This window comes from Gossypium hirsutum, chromosome A08 (assembly GCF_007990345.1).
Source record: "Gossypium hirsutum isolate 1008001.06 chromosome A08, Gossypium_hirsutum_v2.1, whole genome shotgun sequence".
Lineage (NCBI taxonomy): Eukaryota > Viridiplantae > Streptophyta > Magnoliopsida > Malvales > Malvaceae > Gossypium > Gossypium hirsutum.
The window spans coordinates 122137479-122164783 of record NC_053431.1 but is presented as its reverse complement, the minus strand read 5'-3'; the positions used below and the strand labels follow the sequence as shown (position 1 = coordinate 122164783).

General features: G+C 31.6%; 4 protein-coding genes across 12 annotated transcripts; all 4 read right to left on the bottom strand.

Moving 5' to 3' along the window:
- Positions 1-1808, bottom strand: LOC107894032 (protein DEHYDRATION-INDUCED 19 homolog 3). Its single transcript, NM_001326821.1, is given in 5 exon segments — positions 1-109; positions 328-584; positions 924-1001; positions 1371-1513; positions 1733-1808. Coding segments are annotated over 5 exon segments (663 nt in total).
- A 3706-nt stretch (positions 1809-5514) lies between these two features.
- LOC107894015 (exonuclease DPD1, chloroplastic/mitochondrial) lies at positions 5515-8150 on the bottom strand. 5 transcript variants are annotated; one of them, XM_016819202.2, is made up of 4 exons: positions 7882-8150; positions 6327-6971; positions 5921-6126; positions 5515-5828 (listed from the first exon to the last, which is right to left on the bottom strand). In XM_016819202.2, the coding sequence occupies exons 1-4, from the start codon at positions 7950-7952 to the stop codon at positions 5614-5616; spliced, it is 1137 nt and encodes a 378-aa protein (XP_016674691.2). In that variant the 5' UTR covers positions 7953-8150; the 3' UTR covers positions 5515-5613. The 5 variants fall into 5 exon arrangements, with proteins under 5 accessions (XP_016674691.2, XP_016674705.2, XP_016674710.2 ...); XM_016819216.2 differs by having other exon boundaries at positions 7765-7963; XM_016819221.2 differs by lacking the exon at positions 7882-8150 and adding an exon at positions 7633-7770.
- A 1394-nt stretch (positions 8151-9544) lies between these two features.
- On the bottom strand, positions 9545-12258 carry LOC107893991 (dnaJ homolog subfamily B member 6). Of its 5 annotated transcripts, XM_016819180.2 has the most exons (7): positions 11796-12185; positions 11598-11685; positions 11436-11506; positions 11057-11113; positions 10833-10969; positions 10048-10080; positions 9779-9983 (listed from the first exon to the last, which is right to left on the bottom strand). In XM_016819180.2, exons 1-5 carry the CDS (start codon positions 11904-11906, stop codon positions 10841-10843), a joined length of 456 nt encoding a protein of 151 aa, XP_016674669.1. In that variant the 5' UTR covers positions 11907-12185; the 3' UTR covers positions 9779-9983; positions 10048-10080; positions 10833-10840. The 5 variants fall into 5 exon arrangements, with proteins under 5 accessions (XP_016674653.1, XP_016674678.1, XP_016674669.1 ...); XM_016819164.2 differs by having other exon boundaries at positions 9545-10080; XM_016819189.2 differs by lacking the exon at positions 10048-10080 and having other exon boundaries at positions 9545-9798.
- A 1752-nt stretch (positions 12259-14010) lies between these two features.
- Positions 14011-16919, bottom strand: LOC107899062 (calmodulin-binding protein 60 B). The gene is made up of 7 exons (XM_016824663.2): positions 16469-16919; positions 16303-16381; positions 16150-16202; positions 15573-16066; positions 15321-15481; positions 15006-15212; positions 14011-14914 (listed from the first exon to the last, which is right to left on the bottom strand). The coding sequence occupies exons 1-7, from the start codon at positions 16564-16566 to the stop codon at positions 14276-14278; spliced, it is 1731 nt and encodes a 576-aa protein (XP_016680152.1). The 5' UTR covers positions 16567-16919; the 3' UTR covers positions 14011-14275.
- Between the last annotated feature and the right edge of the window lie 10386 nt (positions 16920-27305).

Sequence of the window (27305 nt, the reverse complement as noted above, 5' to 3'; positions counted from 1 at the left end):
TTATAAGATATCATCAACAATTGTAGACAACAGCAGCCCTTGAACGCATTCGCATCTCTTTGCCTTCTCTTCCTGGTCCTTAACAGAAAGGGGTGATGATTGGATAGTTCTGTCATCGAAACAAAATATCAGAAACATAAAAAGCCTAAAACCTCGATAGGAAAAAACAATGTTGTTAAACATCTGCATGCCCTTTTCACTTAGAACCGAACTTTTTGAGATGTCATACCAAACAAGAAGGCTATGACAAGATCCATTAGTAAGACTGCCTCAAGCAACCATGGGAGAAAAAGGGACAACTGGATTTAAAACACAGTAAAAACTTACCTTTCGGACTTATTCATGTCAGAACTTTTGTTATTTCTGCTTGTTTCAGTACGAAACGGAGGCTGATCACTAACAAAATCATCAACCATTGGTAAAATAAACAAAGACAACAATGGATCAGGTGCTGAATTGGATGAAGACACTATACAAGAAGAACCCCCCAAGAGGGTCTGTAGGTTTCCTTCCCTCAACTCTTTCTTCAGAAGGGAGAGTGTTGAATGAGATCCACCTTTACGTGATTTCCTCTTGCGCTGCATGTAACCACTCGTTAAGGAAACAAAAATATCTAAATCATGCCCTTACAGTGATGTAACGGTGACCACCAAAGCTAGCAATGCTACTACTACACCAAACAGGGAGAGAAGGACAGGAGACTCATCTTAAATGTCCTTCGATGATCCGAGCATCAAAGAACAGGAACAAAGATGAAAAAAATAACAGGTAAAATTGAGAATCAACATCAAACTCTACATCTTTAGCTGACACAGATAATAATTTTAAGGTACATGGCAATATGAAAAGAAAGAAATCAAAGATACAACTTAGAAACTCAAAAGACAATTTGTAATAAATAATAACTCAATAAACAAGGATATCTTGAATATATTTCCATGTTGTAGCGTTATATGCGCAACCATATCAACCCCAACCCTCAATGCACAGACCGGACATACCTGTGAACCAAAAAAAAACATCACAAACAGAATTTAGATTCAATGAACACATTCAAATTGGTTAAACTCAAGCTCTTAGTCCAAAACTTAATAATCCAAATTATCAAAATCCATAAATACTCAACCATCAAAAGACTCATTTAAGCTTTTAAGGCAAAGGCTTAAAATCTGAACTACCAGGGGCCATAACAAACAAACCCCTTAAAATTCAAAGCTTAACTCAGTTAAGTGAACTATGCTACTTTGAACAAAATCTTAAAGGATGATGAAAAAAAACAAGAAATCAATATACCCATCTTGCTTGTAAAAATATATAAAAGGGCAGTGAGGAATAAATAAATAATAATAAAAAAAAGAAAGAAAAAATACCCCATTTTTAGCCTCCACAGGATGCTCATCATCAATGTGACAGCACAAGCCAACGATATCGAAATACTCTGAACAAAAAGGGCATGGGAATTCCTCTCTTATATCATCTTCTTCATCTATTTCTTCAAACCCCATTAACATATCTGCATTTTAGACCCATTTCCAAACATCAAATCATTTTCAATCAAAAAAATAGGTAAAAAAAATTCGTCCTAAAAATCTAATCTTCTTGTAATCAATTTAAGTCGAGTAACTTCCTTTCCCTTAATTTTCCACCATACACAGCTAAAAAAAATATCAAATATATGTATTTAATCACAAAATGGAAGTGCAAAAGAAGATGGGGTTTTATTAAATCTTACTAGATCGTGATTCAAGAGATGATTGATATCTCTTAGAAGCTGAAGAAAGACGAACACTCCATGTATCAGCATCCATTTCTAAATCACCCTCTCTTTTTTTTTTTAATTATTTTGGACCCAAAGTGTAAACAATAATTTCTGGAGTTAAACCTTGAATTGTTTAGAGCTCTGGTAATAGATTTTTTTAAAAGTAAATCACTGAATAAATAAAAACCCAAGAAATTACAGAGTATGAAGGTAGTTAGGTCTTTGGTGTTGGATGTGAGTGTGAGGAAGAAGAAGAAGAAGCTGATTCCTTTGGTTCCCCTTTGGAGGTGAATTTCATCGACAAAAAGGTTTTTCCATTTATCAACTCTTGGCCTTTTATAGCACAGTTTTATTTATTTATTTAAATGGGTAAACTGTATAAATTGTCATTAAACAAAGGCTAATATTACAATTTGGTCACTTAATACTTATAAAGTTATATTTAGGTCACTCTTTTGTTAACTTCGGTAACCCTCTTAATGAAAACATGATGTATATGCTTTCAAAAAATGTCGTGTAAAAGTGTTTTTGATATGCTTAGTTTAATATTTTATGTGTTTATCGTTATTATTAAAAATTATTGTGATAAGTTTAAATGTCTATTTTAAACGTAGTGTTATAAAGTAAAAAATAATTTAATTTAAATCATATTAAAATTTATGATAACAAATTATTAATATTATGATCTATGAAATATAAATTTTAAATACTTTTTAACTAATTAATATAATTTATTTGTAAAATTTAATTTAAATTTATAAATCATATTTATAATTTATAGTTAATATAAATGCATAGCAAATGGTTAAATTTTCATTTTTTGGTTTGTTACCAGCCAATTGATTTGGTTGCAAAAATTCAAAAAAGAAATCGTTAATTAGTCTAATATTTGAATTAGGGGAGTAATCAAGCCGAGCCGAGCCGAGCCTGAATATTGTCAAGCTCAAGCTTGAACTTGATAGAACATCTATTTTTAAGCTTGAAATCGGCTTGAGATATAATCAAGTTACTCGAGCTCGATTAAACTCGTTTACCAATTTTTATACTCAAGCTCGAACTCGATTCAATAATTAAGTTTAGGGTTAATAAAACATATTAAGGGCAATAACTTAATTTAATAATATAAAAATATATAAAACTTGATAAGACATGCAAGGTGTTCGAGACAAGTATAACTAAACTCGAATTCGGTTTGATCAATAGCTCGAGCTTAAGCTCAGCTTGATAATTACCAAATCGAGTTTAATTTTTTTTTAATCGAATTCGAATAGCTTGAGAGCACCAACACCTCATTTATGCCCCTATCCCCAATCTCTACATAATTGTACGTTTACTATATAAGTGTATTAATAGATTTCCCCCTCAATCTAATCCATGCAACTGCTCTGTCTACTGTTTCGTTGTCTGCATATAAAGTTAATAGGAGCGTTCTATGGTAGCTTCAAAATAAGAGTTATGAGAGATTTCCCCTTCAAACACGCAATAGCCCATTGAAACTCTTGATTCCATCTGCTGGTCCTTCTGTTAATATTGCAAAGCTTAAGGACTTCTCCCCAAACTTTCTTCAGATATTCACAATCAAACAACAGATGACGTCTTATCTTTTCAGCCAATTTGCAATAACTATCAATGTTAACCCCATGGATTGGAGCCTCACTTTTATAGGTAACCAAAGAGTTCTATGCCATGGAACCTTACCATCTTTCTCTCCTTATTTTTTGTCCTGGTATCAAGTTTAAGCAATAACTAGCTTTTTCTCCAACTCCTAGAATCACTCTCCAATTCCAACTTTTATTACGAAAAGAAGAAACATGTCACAAAGACCAATCTTTCAAGCTTGCAGCTAAGCTATTTATAATGATCCCTGGATAGCTTCAATATGGTTAATCATATAGCATGGTTTCATATTTCAAGATTTTTCAATCCAAGCCCCCCTTTTGATTTGGGCTTACAAATTTGTCCTCAATTGACCCTTGCACCCTTGGGGCCTCGTCTTTTCTCTGATTAATAGATCGAATTATTGCTTTTGGCAACAAAAAATTGTCTACATAAAAGATTCTGAACTTGACCGGATAAATTGCATCCTTCCTGCATAGCTTAGATGTTTGGCTGAACAAGAATAAATACAAGTTGAAATCTTAAGGGAGAAGAGTCTCTTAATCACAAAAGGAACACCTATGTATCGTATAGGCAATTTCTCTATCTTAAACCTAGTGATATGATGTATTTCATGTTGGAAAAATACGAAAGTGGTGCAGGACCAAATTTTAAAAATTTTAATACAATTTAGAATCAACTCAATTAGTTAAGAACTATAAATCATTGATAATTTATTACCTAGATTTATTTTGATCCGTTTCTACAAGCTGGAAAAGTTTACTTGTGGTCAATTTCAAACTGTCACTAAACTCATTGATAGAAACGATCATATGTCATGTTGTAGGACTTGAAATTAGGTTATTCAAAATTGTTGTGAAGACAACTTGATGATCTATGATTTGGGAACAAAAATAACACAAAAAGGAAGTCAAAATATTTTAGAAAGTCAGAAGTTAATCCTGTGAACTACTATTCTTGAACTTCCCATAGGGAAATGCATTGCTTTACAAAAATTACCATATTTCAAGTTCAAGTTATTCAAAAACCGTTTCGAAGATAACTCAAAGCTATTAATTTTAGATTCTCACATAACTTTAATTTTTACTTTCAATCGGTTGAATCTTCTCCACTATTTTCTAACTCATTGATGGGTGTTAAATTGATCAAAAATAAATTACCATACCTAAAACCAAAATTAAATTTGTAGTATAGGGAGGAGGGTCTATCACACAAAGACTGATCTATCAAGATTTGTATTTCGTTATAACTAAAATGGGTGGCAGGTGCCCACGACTCATGCTAACCTGTACAAAAAATGATCAATTAATTGCCAAGTTTAGTAGAACTTATGTCCAAAATTAATTAAAATAAATAGTAAAAACATGTCAATTAAGCGCATTATCACTCATGAATCGCACATCTGTTGTACATTATTCCAAACCCTAAGCACAGACACTAACTCGGAACTTCATTAAGAAAAAACAATTCTAATAAGTCTGCATCTCTTTTAATTGAATGAGTGAAATGACAATTAGAATTTTCGTATTTTCATCAATTTGTAGATTTTTATCGTTTTCTCTTCAATTAAATATTAAATATTTATAGATAGTTGATTAGAAGTTTAATTATTTGAAATTACCAATAAAATAAATAGTTTAATGTTTTCTAAATGATTTGTTTGAGATATGATAGTTGGTTCCACATGACTTTATAAAGGACGCTTCCTTTAGAATTGGTGATAGAAGATAACACTACTGTGATCAGACTAGGAACCGTTTTAAAGTAGATTTCATTATTTATATTTCGCCATTTGTGAAAGTGGCATCTAGCATTCTATCGGAAAGGTTTTAGGCGTAGAGTGAATGCATAGAAGCTATATGACTTTAGCCTTGCATTTATCTTTGATGTGTTTGATAGATTAGGTTGTTATCAAGAAGGTTTGTATAATAAATTCATTCTTTAGGTCAGTACTCATAAATATGGATCTGATAACCGAACTGCTTATACAATCTCAAACTTCTTCTCTTGAGCTTACTTGTTACAACATTCTTTAGGTCAGTAATCATATGCTTTCTTATGTTGGTAAGCTCAGAGAGTAAACATATATAAGCATGAAATGGATGTTAATTTCCAAATAAACATGATTCATATAGTGATTGAATCACAAATGCAGCTTAGCATTTTATTGGTAAGAATGGAGTTTAAGGAATACAACAAATAATTAAATACAGGATAAACCACCTCGAAACTAAGGCTCAACTCTTTTTCCTTTTATTGTTGACATATTCAAAGGCAGTGAAAGATCTTGTGACAAGGTTTGGGAGTGTGAGTTTCAAGTCAAATGTTAACATCTGTAGAATCATTGATAAGGTTCTTACATCAGACATGGCTCTGTGTGCTGAACCAACTAATGGGATCTTGTAGTGCTCTCGAAGTGCTTGTAAGGATGTTCCCGAAGGGAGGTTGGACCCTGTGGATAAAAAGGAATTCGATTTCAATGTCAAAGCTTTTAACTTGCAGCTAAGCCATGTCAACAAAAAATGGGAGGGAAAAGAGAGAGACCTCCGGACTTCATCAGTTCACGGGCGAGAGGAATGGTGTCCATAAACAACCAATTCGGAGGAATCTCATATGAGCAACGACTGAATTCATTGATTAAAAACGGTAAATCAAATGCAAAACTATTGTGAGCACCCCACAATACATAACCCCCGGGTTTCTGACGGCTTTTTATAAACTGCAGTAGGATTGGTATTAGTTGCTCCATCCTACAAAAGGTCCATACAGCACATCATGTTATAAGCAAAACCTAATAATTTGGCTTTAGATGCAATTAGCAGTTTGCCAATGTCATTATCCAGCAATCAATGGGGGAAAAGTTTCAAATTTAACCACTAACACTGCCTAGTAAACAAATTTTCTCGTTTTGATTTCATAAGTTGTGGAAGAAACCCAAGAAATAGTGTACCTTGGAACATCAGGCCTACAAACCATGTTGCTTGTGATGCCATGAATATGAGAATTTGCAACAAAGCATCCGGGATTAACCAAAGTCTGGAATGTGCTGTTTTCACCTCCTGCCAGATCCTGAAGAGCTATCTCGATGATTCGGTCAGCTTTTCTACTAAAGCCCGAAGTTTCAGTATCATAAATGATAAACGTTACAAGGTCGGCTAAGTCTTTGTTCTCTGCAATCATCTGTTTAATACCACAGTACTGAATCTGTTGATGTTTACTTGTTTCATCTGCTTTATTTAAATCCAATGCAGTGCTTGTTGACACCTTTTCATCTACAATTTTACGCACAAGGTTACTTGGTTTAGCAGCCTGGTTAGTCTTGTTTCTCCCACCTGTTTTTGTTGTCATAGGCCTTCTAATCCATCTCCTACTGTAACCTCCTTGAACCCCATACTTGGAAGCAAGTGGCTTGAGGCTCGAACTATTTACATGACTGCAACTTATACCGCGGAAGCTTTCCCAACAAAAGTTAGCTAAGCCATGGATCCTGCCTCTGGGGGCTTGCAACATTGAAAAGTAAATGGCAGCGGATCTCATTGGAATTTGATCTATAATGGATAAATTATACCGCATCAGACAAACAATGGACTCCAACCTGAAAATGATGAACAGTTGAATTAGTAAAATAAGAATAACAGATAAAATATCAACCATATCAAGCCTCAAAAAGATTTAAGTTCATTACATAGTCAAACTAAAACCCGAAATAAAAGATCCCTACATGATCAAATTAAGACCCAAAATATGAAAACCCAAGAATCACTAGGGTAATGAACCAAAACCCTTAAAACCTTGAATAAAGGAGCTGAGGGTAAACCTTCACAAAACAAGTTTCAATGGAGAAGTTTACAGATCAGACATTACTGAAAACAATTGATCAAGCCATCAAGGAGTGAACTTTAACCCTAATTTTGCACCAAAAATTTAAAATGGTTTTTTTTTACACAAAAAACTGAACCCAATGATAAAAGTTTGTTTGTCTGACATCAATATCACAATTAATGGCGAACTGTTACTTCGACTCTTAACAAAACAAGACTAACTATTTAATCAAATAGCACACTCTAAATGAAGTTTAATGCAACCATATATGCTCTGAAGGGGGGAAATAAGAACAAAACTTCAATGTCATCACAAAATACAAATTCAGAGACTCGCCCCCCCCAAGAAAAAAAACCCCTAAAATTTGAATTCAAAATCTTAGTTTTTTTTCTCTTCTGTTATACATTGAGAAGCAACTTTTTTTTTTCTTTTACCAAGCTCGATTGTGAGTTCTTCTACTTCCCTTCGCATTTCTCAAAACATAATAAAATCAAAACCTTTCTCTTATATCCCTTCAATTTCCAAGCAAGCAAACACATGAGAGGGAGAGAGAGAGAGAGGCGTGCCTTGTGCAGGGAGTGATTCGAGACGTGAAGCAACGCGCATTACGTGTTCGAAAAAAAGTTCCAAACACACACTTCTGAAAGTGAGAGAAATAGATTCCTTTTTTCAGTTTTTCTTACCTGGAGATAGAAAATGGGGTTAGCCCCTCGTCTTGAGGTTGAGGGATGGTGGAGGAGTGGGCTTTTGGCATTCAGTTGAAGTTGAGCCCCATCATCACCTATAAACTCGGATTCAGCACATTTGCATCGCCCGATCCGTACGTCTCGGATCCTAATTTGGCTTCTTTTATCACCAATATATAATTATATATTGACTAATATCATATTAAAAGTGGGATTATCGATGTGAGATTCACTTTGACTGATTTTTATTTTTATGCTGCATAAATAGACCCTCATTTAAAGCTTCAATTGCTATACATCTTCCTCCAATCTTAGCTTTTCAAAAAAAAAAAAACAATTAAATTAAACCGTTATTATGCGATCAGAAGCATTAAACCTAATTTAGACATCTTATAAAATTTTTTTGATATTTTCTCTTAAAATATCTGATTAGTTTGGGCCTAGATTGAGTTGGACTTAGTGATTTCAAGGCCCACAATACATACTTTGGAGGGATCAATGCAATTAGGAGTGAGCATTTGATCGAATCAAGTGAAGAAATTTCGAGTTAATCGAGTTCATGAGTCTTATTTTATCATCCTAATTCAATTTAAAATTTTTTCAAGTCGAGTCGAATCAAGTAAAATTAAAAAAAATTAAACATGTCAAATAAAAATATTATTATAATATAACTAATTCTATGTTAGAGCACATAAATTTAAAACCATATATTTGAAAAAAATTTAAAAGAAAAGTAAAAAAATTTACTTGAGTATGATAAATTTGAATCATTAATTAGGTCCTAAAATTATTATTTATTTTTTAAAAAATTTAACCTTTTATATATGTTTATAAATATTTTTAATTTTTAATTTTTAAAAATAATTTTTAAATTTTTTTGTTATTTTGTTGAGAGAGGTCAATTTACTTATTTTCAAAATTGATAGGGACCAAAGAGGTATTTACACCAATTTGTTATTCAAATTATTCGAATTATATGATGTCATATTCAACTCGAATCAATTTATTCGAGTTGACCCGAATAATTTAAATAACTTAAATAATTCAATTCAATTAACTCGAAATTCAATATTATTTTTAATTTTTCCAAAATAAATCGAATTTTATTCGCCCTAAAAGCAATTCCCTTCCCACCAAAACAATAAACCATTCACGATGTTACAAAATAGAATAAATAAAAACAATTAAAACGTGATAACATAAAAATAAAAACAATTAAAACATGATAAAAATAAAAATGCACCTCAAAAGTTAAATAATATATTTATACAAATATATAATAATACTTTCAAAGGATCAGAAAAACAATTATTTAAGACATACAATATAAGAAACGGCTACAATATCATTTTTCATTTAGACTCCATCATAATCGGGTCAAGTTCAGATTAGGTCAATGTAAAATTTTAAGTTTATTTTTTAGACTTGAGCTCGATTTAAAAAATTGGCATAAAATTTTATCTAAATTTAACTTAAATAAAAATGTTAAATTTGAACTCGGTTCAGCTTACACGTGTTATATTTTTTTATATTATTTTATATAAAAAAATTTAAAAAATATAATACATCAAATACACTAAAATATTAAAATAAATATTTCTCACAAGTTAAAAATACAATACTTAAATAACACTAAGATAGTTATAACTTAACAAGTAAATGCCTCTAAAATAATTATAAAATTAATAATAAAACAAGAGTTATACAATATTTAAATAATAACAGTGAAATAGTAGTAAAATTACAACAAAAAAATTTTACCCAAAGGCTGGCTGTAAACGGGCCTTTTCATACTTGGTTGATTGATTTTGTAACTACTATTTACATTATGATATTTACATTATGATTGAGCCATCAACGCCCAAACTCAGTAGTTTTTTTTCTTTTTTTTTGGTCCCTTCTTTCGGGCAAAAACTGCAACAAAACAATGGCATCAAAAGAAAATGCAGCTTGGCGTTGCCAAGGTTGAAACCCAGATAATGATGATAAACTTGATTTTGTTGTTGAATTATGAATATGAAGATGATCTTTGCAACAATACTTTGATGGCCAGAACCCAAATAACCTCATCTTAATCCATCAAAATCGCCACTGGGCTTCTAACCACCATTTTTTGTTGCCGAATGCTGATGAGAGTGATGCCCAGAAACCAAATTGTGGGTTGTATTTTATTGGTAAAAAACCTTTTCAGCCCCTCTTCATTTCAAAAGCAAGTAACAGTTCAGGTATCTCATTATACATAAGTTTTTATTGGTGTAATAACAACTTTAACCATCAATGTTCATATATTTCATCATTTTGACCTTAATTCTAGAGCATTCAACAAATTCAATCTCATTATTTTATCGGATAAAATTTTTAAATTAAGAGCAAATTTACAAAATGTATAAACTTTGACTAAATTTATTATATCAATCAAAATCATGTATAATTAATGAAAAACATTAACATCGTAATTAATTATCTTTATTACTAGCTTTCAAAATTGATAGGATTAAATTGTTCTAAATTTTGTGAGGGATCACTTTGATAAATTTCAAAATTGAGAGGGATTGCAGGGGTCTTTCTACCTATTTTATTCTTTCGTTCAAAATGGGTCAAGTATTAACATTTACACCCAAATATAAGCATCCCAGAAATTGTTTTGCTGGCACAAAAACCTGTTTTAATTCCTAATTGCATAAAGCAAATTGGTGCTTGAAAAGCAAACCACCTGCAGTATTGAGTGCCGTTTCCATTACAAGCAGCAAAAAATAAAAGAGCTCAAAACAGAACACACCATTGATGCCAATGCCAATCATCACACCGATTTCTCTAAAATCATTTTTAAAAGGTTAAGAAATTCCCAAGTTCCACAAGGTCCTAAATGGCTTAAACTAAACAAACCCTCTATTTCTCTAATGAAGGAAATTAGACCTTATTAACTAAGACAAAGGGAGGGCGTTTACCTTTGTTCTTAAGTCTTAGATGCCGTGAAATGCGCCTTCTTCGTCTCCGTGGGATCAGTGTTGACGTTGAAGCTCATACAATCTCCACTGCCGACCATATCGGCGAACATCTTTTGCAGATCCTCGAAACTATCCCCCTATATATCCAACCACTTTATCAATTAAACTGTCGATGATATCATAAATTACATATACAACATTTAAAAGGAAAATCAAGGGATCACCTCGTCTTTCACATTGTTCATCATCGATATCATCTCTTGCATAAAGTCACAGAAGTCCTGCTTGCAAAATTTACAAAGTTCAGGGAGGCAAAATATTTGATCTTAGCAAAATTAAATAAATATTAAAATATGCTCCAAGTCATTGTATATTTAGAAGTTACTCCCTTTACTTTTCAGAACTGATGTTATAATGAACTTAAATTTAATAAAGGAATTTTAATAGTACTAAGAAATGGAGTTGCATTTTTAAATCCAAAAGATTGAGGACCAAATTATCGCCAGCAAAAGTAAGAGGACTAAACTCCAAATGTAAGAAGAGTTCAAAGACCTGGAGCATGTTTTAACCTTTAAATAAATATACATGTATATTTTTACGCACTTGGTCATCATCTGCCGAGGGATCGTAGAGACTGGCGTCATACATTGATCTCTTGGACCCGTTTGAGAGAACTGTGAAAAAGCAAACGGCCAATTTGATGAACAAATAAGGTGATAAAATTCGACGGCGATAGGATTAGAGGGAGGGATTCGACAATGTTACCGGAATAAGCTTCTTGGATTTGCTGAAACCTGAGTTTCGCTTCGCCGGCTACCGCCGGATTTGTGACGTATCTGTCCGGGTGCCATTTCTTCCAAAAAAAGAAGAAAATAAAACGTCAAAAAGAATACATTAAAAGCACCGTTTTTTTTAATCTAAAACGTTGAAAATTAATGAAAACCAGAGAAGCTTTTTGATTACCAGAGCAAGCTTACGGTAAGCAGTACGGATATCGGAGAAGGAGGCGTCCTTGCGAATCCCGAGAATAGTGTAGTAACAAGATCCGCCGTGGGATCCTCCTTCCCGGTCCATCTTAGCCGTCCAAAATCTTTTAGCTCTTAAGAAAAAGACAAACTATACAAAAACCATAACTTTAATGAGATCTTAGAAACAGGAACAACAGGTTAGGAAAAAAAACCAATGTTCTTTTTGAGAAAAACAGAAACACTAGTTTATGTTGTCGCTGTTAGGATTTTTTTTCAGATTTTTTGTTTTTGTTTTTTTTTTTTGTAGTTTGGAGAGCGAGAAAAATATCTAAGGAGAAGAAGGATAGGAAACTTCGAGAGAATTAAGCTAGATATTTTCTTGGCGGGGGTTATTGAAATGCCGCCGGATTTGGGTTTAAATTACGAGATTTGCCATTGGTCTTCGGAATCTTCTGGGTGCTTACCACATTACCGTTTTTCTCTTCCCCCTATCCGTCACTCGTCCCTTCCGTCACGTAAACAACTTTGGATCCCGTTTAAGACTTTAATGTTCTCTTAAACTCGAAATTTAAGAGGGTTTATATAAAAAATATTATATCTCTTTAAAGGTCTGAAATTTAGGAAGGTTGTACATTTAAAATATAAGTTTTATAAAAAATTAAATTATTTAAAATATTAATTAAGTTCGAGCTTTAATATTTAAGTCTAAATTCATATATGAATTTTATTTTATAAATATGAATGAGTTTAAATAAAATTTGAGATCCATATATTCGGTTAAATTAAATTTAAATAAGTATAAAATATATTAATATTATACAAAAATTCGATTAAGACTTTTCAATAAAATCTCTAATATAATCTTCTAAGTTTATACAATTAAACAAATGTTTGTATTTAACTAAATGTGTATAAATATTTGTATTCAATAATTTAATAAATAATTTTAAAAATTATTAAAAATATAATTAATTGTTATGAGTATCTTATTAAGTGGATGTCTATCATGATCAAGATAAAGTTTTGATGTAATTTAAATTCTAATAATTATTATAATTAGATCTCTACTTCTTTTATACTTATTATGCCTATAAATAGAGAATTCGATGAAATATTGTAAATCACCCTTTTTGATCAATAAATTACATTATCTACTGCCTTCATATTTTCTTTGTTCTTTATTCTCTCTATTTTTATTTTATTTTATAACATTAATTATATTTTTTTCATTAAATAGTTTTACTTATTATAACGCATTTGGTTGAACTTAGCAGTGTAATTAATAAAAGTATCTTAACTTTATAAAATAACAAATATTAATAATATTTTTATGTTTTCATATATTTTTAATAAAATATTTTAATAAATATATGTTATTTTTTCAATCACATTGTAGATGTGTTGTAATTTAGTAATTAATTATGTTATTTTGAATTAAAATTATTTAATATTTTTATATAAAAATATTAAATTAAATGAGAACTTAAATAAACTAACCCATATCAAATTTAAAAAGTATGAAATCAGAGTGATGTGGTTTTAGCCACTCCCTTTGACAGCATCCACTAATACAGAACTAAATTTGAAAGTCATATTTTGACTCAGACATTTTTGGATACCTCTAATAACCAACGAATGATAAGTGTTTTTTCTTGTGTGGATCATATTTTAATGGGAACTTGATGAGTCGATTCGCCTACACGTCTTGCTTTTACTGTTATATCGGGAGTTACTCCACATATTGCTTGACGTAAAACAAATAGTGGATTTGTTTCTATCTTTTGTTGAATCTTTTTTAAGGCTCGATAGATAATTTGATAAGCCAATGGTTTCTTTTCCATGCTTCAGAATACGGTTAACCAACATGTTAACTAATTGATTACGATAAATTAAATCAGATTTTACAATTTTTTCTTCCGCAGTACCTCGACGTGACATGAGCGTGAAAGAGGTTCAAGAATTCATTTTCTTTTTATAAGGGCTAAAATAATTTATTTTGGCTTTTTAACTCAGTTGAGCGAAAGGAGTGTATAGGGACGTCCCATTGTATCTCTTTTTCAATAGTTTAATGCCATATCAACATTTTCATTCTTAAAAAAAAATATATCCAAATGAAAATCCTAAAATCTAAGATGAAGTTACTAATGTGACATTAAACGATTGGAAAGAGATAATATCTTTATTTCATAGTCTATCAACATTAGAATTTATTGATTTTTTAACTTTCAAACACCCTTGTTTTGATTGCAATTGTTAATTACAAGTTACAAAGGTGAAATCTACCACCACATAAATCAACCAAAGAGAATACTACTACTTGCCCTCTCCTACAATACAGTACAATACATTTCCATAAAACACTACATAAGATTTAGAATCCTATGCTAAAACATCTAGGAGACTGATTATTGTCTCCTGATTGCATTAAACATGTTGGAGATGCTTAATTGCTGTGCAATTGATCTTATATATTATTCATGTACATATACCTTGTAGCAGCCAGTGCTGCTGCCGCCTTTTTGCAGCGCCGCGGCTGATTGATTTCCATTGGATAACAGCTCGTACCTTCAACCACCTGGTTTTGGAACACACATCTCTTGTCTCTCCGATGCTTCGGTTATGTACATTGAAGCTCGGGCAAGAAGACAAGAAGCTTATAGATGATGTTTCATAGTCTGGTGTGAAAATAAATCCACTGCCTTGTGCCCATGCTGGAGTAGCTGATGTTAAGCTTAGCATTTGAGCCTGAGTGTTGTCCTGATTTGTACCGTCGTCCGCGAAAAGTGAAAAACTGTTGTCTGCATTGTAAGGGAAGATCCCTTCCATTCTAAAACTACTGTTTCTTAGCATTGGATTAAGTGGTTCAATTCCCTGTAAGGGATTGGGATTTTCCACTTCATTGGAAAATGATGTTAAGGATTGGTTGAATCCTAGTGGCATGTCTGGTCTTGTACCTGAGAAATCAGGTTGGTGCAGAAGTAAATTAGAGGTGCCGACCGGTTCAGGCAGCAGATTGGTTAAGGGCATCGAAGGGTCTGTAATTGCTCGCCGATCAACTGGGATCAGGTTCCGAACATTCTTGTAAGCTTGTCTCTTTGCATCTTCTACTAAAAGCTGCAAAATGAATCAGACAAATTATTCAATCTTATGTCTTAACATAGACAAATCTCATGGATATCATATATATGACATATAAAGTACAAACCTTCTGAGAAAAAGTTAAATTTTCCACAGGCAGGTAATTTTGGCCATCAAATGTTACTTCAACAACCTTGTAAATAGAGTTTAATAGGAGTCCAACTCTTTGTGCAGTTCCATGGTAGGTATACCATTCATCATCATCAGGAACACATGATAAAGCATGTTCTATGATTGTATCCCATACCCTGTTTGAGATCCCACCACCTAGTATCTGCAGTTATGTTACAATTCAGACAGGGTCAGCAGATGAAACAAAACAAAACAAAACAAAAAAAAGATCAAATGTTGTGATTGACATGATTTTTTTTTCATTTATTACATTGCGTAGTGCGATTGGATCGGTAACATGCAACCGTAAGAAGTCCTTCACGGTATGAATGTTTTTATTTGCCAAACGTTTATGGAAGGCGCCGTCTTTTGCTATTCTTTCGAGACGCCATACTTCGTCATGGAGGAGCGGTGGGTAGTGCTTCTTGTACACTGCATACAAAAAATGTTTATTTGTTAATCGAATATAATCATACAGAGAATATATAGGATTGAAGTTGAAAACAGAGTATTCAAACTTTACATTCTCCCCGATGATCCATCACTTTGAATGCATCACTTGTAGCTTCCCGGATTGTCACTTCACCAGCACTCCTTTGCACAATTCTAGCTCCCAACCGGAACTTTCGACATCTTATCCAGCTCGAATTGTCGGTGAAAATCACATTATCAACAGTACCTACACCATCTACCAACGTAATGTTGAGATCTCCAGTTACCAACGGCCTTCTACCTTCTCGTTCACGAAGAACACTGGCATTGAATTCGTTTTCGGTCCAATCTTGTCGTTCATCAGTGCCAAACTCACCGTTAAGGGCGACAATCTCGACCTTAATAGAAGACAGGTAGCCAGACGAGATTATTGCCTGGCTAGTTGCATCAACTAGGATAATCCTAATGGGATAACCATTCTCAGTCCCAACCTTGCTGCCTGTAAATATAGTCGAAGGCGGTTTATCGACGAAAAGTAACTGCAGCCTTCGTCCTCTTGATGCCTCGATCCGATTAAGCGAAGGCCTAAAAAAGAATCAAACAAAAAACCAACTTAGACTTTTGTTATCTATAACAAAAAAAATTGCAAAAGAAGCAAAATGGCTAACCTTGAAGATGGATGAATGGAGGACCTAATTGCAGCTTCCACTGCCTCGTGAACCTACATTCAACAATGATCAAAGGTACAAAGCATAAATATACATATTTCCAGCTTAATAAATTCAATTCATTGATACATAAGATCATGTATGTGATCTTACCCATATTCTAAGCATTGGTTCAAGGTTGAGCACAATTTTATTAAAGGAAAGCCCTCCAACACCCATTATGTTTCTAATACTGCAAAAAAACAACAAATTAAAGAAAACCCAATTCGAAAACATGTAAATTATTAACTTATAAAAAGAAAAAAAAGGGCCAACTCACTTCTTAAGGCTAGTTCTTCTTTTTGGTTCAGGGACCATAAGTTCATAGCTTTCATCATCACCATGATCAGGAGCAGGCCTCTTAGTAGGCAACATCATGAAAACGGAAACAAAATATAAAAAGAAAAAGAAGCAGAAAACACTGTGAGCAAACAAGCCCTTAAACCCACTTGTAGCCAGCTGGTTCCATATAAATAATCAGAGAGCAAATGTTGCTTTCATTGACTTGAAAACTCAAGTCACCCACTGAAGGTACCTGGAAACTCTTCAAAGCCACTGCTATAAAAACACGTAAATGTTATTAAAGTCAAGGAAATATTGTATTTAAAAGATAAGAAAGGAGAAAAGGTGAAAAACCCTAAAACAAGAAAAGAACATTATTTTATGATAATTTTGGTGAGTATATACTTTGAAAAGGATCAACCTCAGACTTAAATTGTACACATCACTGAACCAGACTTTAACTAAAAAAAAAAACTGCTAATAAAATCATTGGGACCATTAACGATTAACAAAAGTGGAACAACAAACAACGCGCTATCATCATTGAAATTTGAAAAGTAAATCAAGAAAAACGATAAAATGTACTATGAAAACGAGTCATTCATTGAAAATATTATTCGATTTTAAATGTCATATTAGAAGATTATGAAAAAGAAAATGTTGGATTGTAGTTGTTTTTATGACAAGAGAAATATGAAAAAAAAAAACACGGTTGGATTGCATTAAATTAAAACGCGTGCATGAAAAGAACTCAAAAAGCATATGCATTGTGTTATTTTTCCACAAATACCGCGTTGGGTCTAGCTTTGACTGTTAGAGAATCGCGCGACATGTATTGAAAATGGCATTCCTCTTTTCGCTTAAGTTAATTTTCTAGAAAAATAAATAAAGTGGTTAAATTCTAATCAAATATTATGTTTGTTTATTATTTTATAAATTATATCTTAAAATTTTAATTAATGTATTAATTATTATTATTTGTATTAAGATTAAAATTTAAAAATTTAAAAAATATAAATAGTTATAATGATCCCGTTAGAGAATATGGATTGAATCTACAATTATGCGCATGGTACATATGGTACATGACTAATAATTATTGAATTTAACTAAATGGATTTAACTGTTGTTGTTTAGGTTAGGATTAAATTTTTAAAATTTCAAAAGTACAGGGACAATAATTGACTAATTCAAAAATATAAAACTAAAAATGACCAAATTATATAATGACTATAGCAGAATTTAACTGATATATATGAGTTGATATATATTGATACAATTTCTAAGGTGGAAGACAACTCCTCTAAATTATAATAACAGTAACAATACTAATCGAGTTAAAATTTAATTGACTATACGAATTTATAATTGATTTGGTGAAAGTATGTATATACACAAACAATCATTAAAAGGTTTTATTAAACTATATATTAATGGGTGAGTATTTGATATACTGACGGTCTATTTTTTAATTCCACAAATAGAATTATAAAATAACAGACCTGTACTTGATATTTTTGGGACCCTAGGCGAAACAATAAATTGAGACCCCTTTTAACAAAATTATAAAATGTAATATAATAAAATAAAAACATATACTAGTAATTTCATTAAAATAATATGTTTTATTACATTAAGCGAATAAGATATTTTCTAACAAAATTTAACAAAAAAAAATATTTTTCATTCAACCTACTCCTATGTCATCAACTACTTAAACACAAAAAATCATAAAAAAAATGGGTTTTATGAGCATTCTGAAATGCAAAATCATTAATGATAACATCAACATAAATGTTTTCTAAAAAATTCTTCTCGATTGATAAAATTTTCAAACCATTCAACCATTCTCGATTGATAAAAAATGGGACTCTTTTTTTTTTTTTTTGCCTGCAATGAAACGTCCTAAATGACCGCACTGCTAAACTACCCCAAAGTGTAACCTTATAAATAATAACTTAAGATGATACAGATAATAACTCTTAAGATGTTTTGATATTGATGTTAGGTTATATTTCCTTTCCTTTTCAATTTTAATTAAATCAATGACTCCCAAGATTTGGATTTCTTGTTCACGATTTGCCTTCATCGACCTTGGACTAGAATTTATTCCTAAAACAAAAGGCTGATTTATGATAAATTTTGCGTGCGAATATTCTTCTTGGATTTTTTTGGGAACCTACTTGATTTACAAGATAAAATTATAATAAGAAAGAGAATTGTTAAATGCAAAATTTAATTTGTTAAATTTGATCCAATAGCATTCCATACATATAAAAAACTATTTTGTGTAGCCTATACCGCAAATGTTTAACCATAAATAATTACACGACATTAATTTTTTAAATATATATATGATTGAGCAGGAGTGGATTTTGTCGAGAGAAGTATGCAAAGTACAATCTTTCAAGAGTTTGTAAATTCCTTAATGGGTTAATATTTTTCTTCTTAGAAGATATTGTTTTTGGTGAACTTTGCCATAAAAAATGATAAAAATACTTAAAATTACAACAATATTATAAATTAGTGCAATAACAAAGTTGCACTTTGCCCCCTCCCTCAAATTTATGATTCAAAATTGGCCTTCTAAGATGATTTTTTAGCTTTGCCCTTAGTGTTGCGTATGGTTGAACTCAAACTCTTCCCTAGAGCATTTTCACCCATAAGATCCCTATATGTTTTTGAGTCCAATCATGTGTAATACTCATGGCTTGCCTTGGCACCTAACAAGAAGCTTCTACTATATCAATTTGTTGCCTCTTCAAGCACTCCAACTCTTAATAAAGTTGAGGGACAAAACTTTTCATTGAGAACAATACTGACTTGTTGAGGAGTTTATTGGCTCTCGATGAATAACACTTCATAAACTTATTTTGACAGAGTTTGTCTCCCTTAAAGGTGTTCATGAATCAAATTTGAGTTTAACCCTAAACGAAGTTGAATTAAATTAGCCTGTTATATAAAACATATTTTAATTAAATTTATATAAAAATAATATTTTTTTAAACTTAAAATAGATAATTTAAATAAATTAAACTTAAACTTGAATTTTTTTAAAATCAAACTGGAATCGACTAAATTCATGAACCCTTCTAATCTATCTGCTCAATAAATACTAATTAATATTAAAATTTTATTAAACATAGAATAACTTAAATACAATAACAAAATAGATAAACATTATAATTGTAAAACCCACAAAACCTTGGTCGTGATTCCCCAAGTAAAAGTACGTTATCAACCAAATCTACAAAATAGCTAAGAAATGGTAATTCTAACGGTTATATATATATATGATATGATATGATATGATATGTGTGGGTTATTATGATTTTCCGAGAAAATCATAAAAACAAAATAAGATAATAAAATCCATCCTTGATTCCCAAGTCTCAAAACTTTATTTGAGTCTAAAATAATTAAATACTCCCCACTTGTTTCACCATGTCACTTTCACTGTCGGCCGAAATGTCCTTTTTATTCTTAAAAAAAGAAAAAGAAAAATGGTGGCTGGTGATGTTTTTGAATTATTGATATTTTCAACTACTCTGTTATTGAGAACGAAATTAGTAGCAGAAATTAAATTAGAATTTTCATGTAATAAAAATATAATTTTATTATTTTAATAAATTTTAAAAAATTAAATTAAATTTTTATATTTTTTAATTGGATTAAAGTATAATTTTATTTTTACTAATTTAAAATTTTAAAAAGTCTAAATAAAAAATTTTTTATTTTAGGAGATCGAGTCCGTATCAACCTCTAACTACGCCTTTATTTGTTATAATTTTATTTTTCCTATACAGAATAATAATTCAAGATTTAAATTGCAATGTAAATTTTTTATTTTTATCACGGTATACTACCAGTTTAATTCGAAATCTGATTGTTAATGATAAACGTGCAAGTGTATACAGTTTTATAAATAAAAATTGCTCATTTGTTTTGGTTCAAGTTGAGACTGTGATTGCATGCATATTTGAATATTTTATTAAGTTGATTTTTTACGTTAATTCTTGGCAACTTCCTGGCATTTACGGTCTCATCTTCCTCCTCCCTACCAACAACTTTCAAAGAAATCATTGGTCCTGAAAATTCCAGGAACTTATGTCTCAATTTAATTTATACACATATATACATACTAGTTTAAGGTTTTTTTTTATATAAATAATAAAAAAAATTAATTATAAAAATTGGAGTTAGTTACAGATTATTTACGAAAATGATATGTTTTAAATAATAAAATTCAATCACTTATACTGTCAAGCAACACCAACCCTAATAGTACACTCATTATAAGCAAATCATTTAAGCTGAATTTTTTTCAAGTAGTATCGCCAATTAGGGTGGCAACATCAAAATTTTTAACCGTATTAATTATATAAACATAAAATATTGAAGAAATACTGAGCAAATACGATTGAAAATATTAGTGTCGCCTAACACATTTTGTATAGGCTCGACTTTTGCTAATTCAATGAATAACTCAATTGGTTGAACGTTACCAGGTGAGAAATACAGTGCGATTATAGTCTCCATATCATATCCTCTGCAATCTGCATCTCCTTATATTTGCACGGATTTGATGAAATTGAAAATTTGTAGAATAGTCTGGACATCCTCCTCTCACAACTTCGAGCGATTTTCACACCAATCTTTTGTTTGATTTAATCAAGTTTTACACTATTGTTAAACATCATTCCTATTTGATGGCAAGATTCAAATATACAACCAACTTCCATATGACAAATTACCCTATCGAAATGGACGTATACAAAGAATTGATTATTCATCTTCTATAGTAAATATGTAAAATAATTTTTTTTTAAAAAAACATATTAGTTGGTATTAAAACAATTCATATCATATCAAAGAAATAAAAAAAGAAAAAAAACTTTGTATCAAATAATATAATTTTCATGTCATACTAGAAATTATAAACCCTATATAGTCATATAATTATACATAATGAAATAACATAAAAAATAATTGCAAACTAACCTTATCAACTCAAACTTGATTTTTGAAATGAAAAACAAATATTATTGATATTTAGTCTTGATTTTTAATAGTTATAGGTACCCGAGTTTGAGACTTTTTCCATTGTTTAAAACTTAAAGTTTCTCATGTTTAACTTTAAAAACTCTCTTCTGTTTTTTCTCTTCTTGGTTTGTCTCGGAATTGAAAATCAACCAAAGATTTATTTTTTGGTTGGAAGTGGGGTTTAAAAGGCTAGTTTGGGGTCGTCTTCCTGGTTGGTGAGATCATTCAATTTTTTCTGCTTGTTACCGAGGCCAGTGTTGGCAAAAAGTGGTGTTGCCACCTTATACTGCAACACTGATAATTTATACGGTAAATATATAATCAAAAAAAAAAAAGAGAAAATGACGAGGTATTAAAAATTTTAGTGTCACCACCCTAATTGGCAACACCACTTCTAAAATAATTTTCTTTTCGGCTAGAATGATTTGCTCATGCTGGGTGTAGTATTGGGGTCGGTGTTACCTGACATAAGGTATCGTTGAATTTTACTATTCAAAGCATACTATTCTCGTAAATAATTTGTAATGTATCTTATTTTAGTAATTATTATTTTTGTATTATTTATTTAAAAACCCTAGTTTTAATCTCATAAAAATAAATCATAACATAGCAAATTGTTGGATAAAAATAATATGAAAATTACTTTAATGTTTTTCATAGAAATATGATTTTGTTATATTTGTTTAAAATTTAAAATTTAAAATTGAAATTTTATATTAATATTAATATTTAAATTTAAAAATAAAAATATAATATTTCTATTTTTTTTTCATTTGCATGTGGATTGTTTTTTAAAAAATAGTATATTATACCTCCTTTATGTGTCTATAACAAGTAAACTACTTACTATACATATTTCCTCACTGAGCGCAATTTATGTAACACCCCTCGCCTGCATCCGACGCTGGGACGGGGTTCGAGGTGCTACCTGAATTTTACTAACACTTCTATACTAAACAGGGCCATGAAATCTCAAATAATTAAAAACTTTTCTTTTCACATACAATCTTGTCCCTTAAACGGGTTCACGAGACCCAAAACATATATCTGGGGTGGTTCGGGACTAAACCGAGAACTTAAGAAAAACTTGGAAAATTCATGCTTTAATCATTATAAACTCATCACGTAATACCATAGCACATTCATGCATAATTAAAATGGATTTACAACCCTATAATCAATATAGGCCAACACATATGGTTAAAGCCAGATCACATACTCTAATATTTACACACCTATACATGCCATAGACTCAAAGTATTTGAAATCACTACACCCATAGTGTTAGCTCGACAGTGTGATAATATCTCCGGCGAACTCCAACCCGAGCAGGTAACTGGAGTCAACAATCTATAAAACAGAGGAATGTAACAACGGAGTAAGCTTTCATAAGCTTAGTAAGTTTTAAGCAATGCAAACAAATAAATGCAATTATACTTCGATTATTCAATTTCTCAAGAGGCCATATTTTAAGTATATTGCCATCTGGCCGAATATATACAAGCACATAATGCACATTCAACATTCTTATAACACTTAATCTGAATTCATATAACATAAATAAATCAAATACTTTCACATACTTTCACACCTTGACCGAATGTATCATGGTCATATATATATTTATAACATTTATTCACATATGTATCACATCACACTTATGATTCAATTCAAATCAAACTCACATATGAGTACATAATGCGTACCTGGCCCTCTTAACGTATTGAATGTATTCATTTGTCAATCTAACACGAGGTACCTTAGTCTTAGACTTTTCTCAAATCACCGGTATTTCGCCTGCTAGGCTCGAGGCCCGATATCATTTCACCAGCATTATAGCCTGCTAGGCTCGAAAGCCCGAATAGTATCTCACCGACATTATAGCCTGCTAGGCTCAAAGGCCCGAATAATATTTCCTCATTCATTTACATAAATTTTCATCTACTTCATACTTAACATCATCCACCACATAGGTTTCGTACATACCTGTACCATTACCTTCTTATCTGTCACGCTTATCATTTCAATGCTCGAAACATTAATTCATTCAATCATCCTTGAACATTCAACAAACTTGCACACTTAGTGCTAATTAATTAACCGAAGTTATAATGGTTTCGCACACTTAGTGCCAATCAATTAACCGAAGCTATAATTGTATCGCACACTTAGTGCCAATTAATTAGCCGAAGCTATAATTGTATTGCACACTTAGTGCCAATTAATTAGCCAAAGCTATAATTATAACGCACACTTAGTGCTAATTAATTAGCCTAAGCTATAATTATATCGCACACTTAGTGCCATTACATCAAACCAAACTTATATCTGTGTCACCCACATAGTTTCATTTACTCAGCCAATGCTATTACAATCTCACGCACCCAGCGCCATTCTAAATGTCATAGTTATTGCCTTTATCGCACACGTAGTGCATCAAATACTATACACATATTACATATTTCAATCTTACAATCATTTTTATATACTTATGAACTTACCTCGAATGTTGTCGTACGATTACAACGGCTATTCGATTACTTTCTCTTTTCCCTTATCCGAATTTGCCCTTCTATGCTCTTGAGCTTAAATTCAACAACTTTAAACTAGTCATTATTCGACTATTCAAGCATCACTTTCAAAATATAATATATATTTATATATATATTCGACTTTCACACCTACAGATCATAGTAAGCTTATAAGAAATCAATAAGCAACTCATTAAAAAAATTTTGTCAATGTTTACCACATAATCATAATTTCACTGTAAGTTGTCTTCCTGAGCAACAGTCACTAAATTATTTATCTCTGGAGCTATAAAACTCTGAATTAAGTTCCGTAAATTTTCCCTGAAACTAGGCTCATTTATCTTTCTTCCATAAAATTTCCAGAATTTTTGATCAAGCCATTTAGTACAGTTTATTAGTTAAAGTCTTCCCTATTTCAGGGTATGACTACTCTGACCCCTGTGCACTACGAACCAAATTTCTCCATGTACAGAATTCCAATGACCATGCCGTTTATTTCCCTTAAAAATAGACTCAATAAGGAATCCATGAATGTAAGGTATGACTCTTAATAGTTTTTCTACAATTTATTGTGAATTTATAAATTCAGAATAGGGGATCTCGAATTCATTCAGACCCTGTTTCACAAGAATTCAAATATCACACAATATAGAATTCTTTTTCTTCCCATATTTCTTTCATGTGAAAATAGACTCATTAAGATTTAATCTCATATTTTATTCTGCCTCTAACTTATTTTCCACTATTTTTAGTGTATTTTCAAAGTTACACTACTGCAGTAACTCAAATCTGTCAAGGCTAAGTTACTCATTCATGATCATTGTTCACAAAATTAATACAACATCATTTCATCCATCATGGTAAGAACACATTTTATGCATCATAGATCATCACATATCAAGGCATTCTCATAGGCTTAGTATATATACTTGCACAACTCGTAACATAACTCAAGTGCATACTCACCAATGACTTACCTCATTGGGACCATCATCAACTCTTTCCTCGGATTACCCGTTGAACACTTGGAATACTAATTGGATACTTGGAAAAGCCTTTGCACATAAGTACCTCAATTGTAGCTAAAGCTACCTCATGTCCCATGACATTTCAATACTCACTCTCGAGCTAGTCATCTAGACTCATAATTCCTAGTGACATGTCACTCGTATCCTATTCTATTCCTAAGGTTCAAACGGAATTTTTCCTCGTCTATTAAGGCTTTGTCTCATCATATTTCTATTAATCGCATACACATTAAGATTTGTACAATTCATGTAATGATAACATTTAAATACATGTATAGCATGGTATTGTTTACATACCAACTTACCTTGATACCACAAAGGTAAAAAGGACATAATCATCCCTTAATCGATTTCTTTCCGTTCTAGGTCCAAATCTCAATTTCCTTGATCTATAATATCACATTTAGCCTACCAATCAGTCACCATATTCATATGGGTCTAAAAATCATATTTTTAAAAATTTTCATTTTGACCCCTAAACTTTTGCATATTTGCACTTTTGCCCCAATGCTCGTAAAATAATTTTTATCACATTTCTTTACTCCTTGAGTCTAGATGAACCATTTTCATAACTATAGCAACTCATAATTTCAACTATTTTCACATTTACAACTCATTTTACAACTTAGCAATCTAGCCCTTTTTAAGGTGTTTTCATGCAATTTCTTTCACAAAAGTTGTTTATTAGACAACTAGGACTCATAATCCTCCAAAAAAACACAGAAAACAACACATTTAATCTCATGGCAAAACCCTATACTCTTCATCATTTAATCTCATGCTTTAGGGGTTCCAAAAATGTAAAAATCATCAAGCAAAGACATTAAAATCATTTACAAGCAAGGGAAATATGTTGCTGAAATTTTCCAGCTTCAAAACCCTTTCTTTGCTGCATATTTCAGTGGAGGAGAAGAGAAAAAATGAAAGAGAAAATGAAAACTTTTTCTTTATTTATTTTATTAACCAAAAAGTCACTTTAAATCCTATAAAATATGGCTTTTTAACCAATATTGTCTCCCTTGGCCGGCCACCTCAATAAAAGGGTCTAATTGCCATTTTAAAGCCCCCAATTTCAGTTATCTAGATATTAAACACCTTTAGTCACCAAAACACAACTTTTACCTTTTACGCGATTTAGTCCTTTTTCGAAATTGGACTAGAAATTGCTAAAATTAACTTACCAAAATTTACATGCACTTATAAATTCACATTATAACACATAAAATAATACTAAAATAATTTTCTCTAGCCTCGGAATAGTGGTCCCAAAACCACTGTTCCGACTAAGCCCAAAATTGGGCTGCTACAATTTAGGCACCGATCAACACCATGGCAAACTTTACTATATCATTTCATTGGATGCACGTAAGATTTCAGACTCATTGTTTACCCAATTATCTTAAGATGTCACATCACCACTGCTATAAGGAGACAATGAATAACTCTGTTACCAGCAAGCTCAGAATGCGTGGACTTCTTTGTCCCCTACATATATATATAAACCCGATAACAAAACTTGATAGAGAGTGGACCAAAACACTTAGAACCTAGACCTTTTACCAACTTGAACTAGTGATCCTCCAAATCTTTCCTCATTCACCAGGGAGAGTGGCTCTCCACCCCAATTTAGGGTGAATCATCTCTACCACAACCTTCTTCTCCTCTTTGTTGATTTTACTTGCCAACAATTTGGTGCGGTGAATATGGGCAATAATGGCCAATCCAAGTTCTAGTGTTTCCCCAACTAAAGAGTGTAACCCTCGTGATGATCAGCAAAAACCCCAGAGAGATGTAGTTAGACAAACCTAAATGAATACAACACAAGAATATTTGTATGCACAACCTAATCCCCACTAACAAACACAATATAACCTTTAAAAGAAAACACACATAACCCTAATCAACAATCCTACCAATACCCCTCACCATGATATTGCAATTATTACCCCCCGGGCATTCTAATGGCCCTCCAACCGATCAAAACTCCCAAAACCCCTAGTTAGAATCCCAACAGTTTACTGAGATGTAGGAGAAAATAAAAGCTCTAGAAGAACAACTGTCCACTCTGTAGAAGAGATTCAAAGAATAACAAAAATTTATCTAGGAACAGTCAGAGAGGCAAAGACAGATCGATTTAAAGAATGAGAAGAATGAAAAGATAATTGAAAAGTTAAGAACAACTAAGGAAGCTTAGAGGCAGAACCCCTAGGAGCGAGAAGATGAAAAAGCTTCT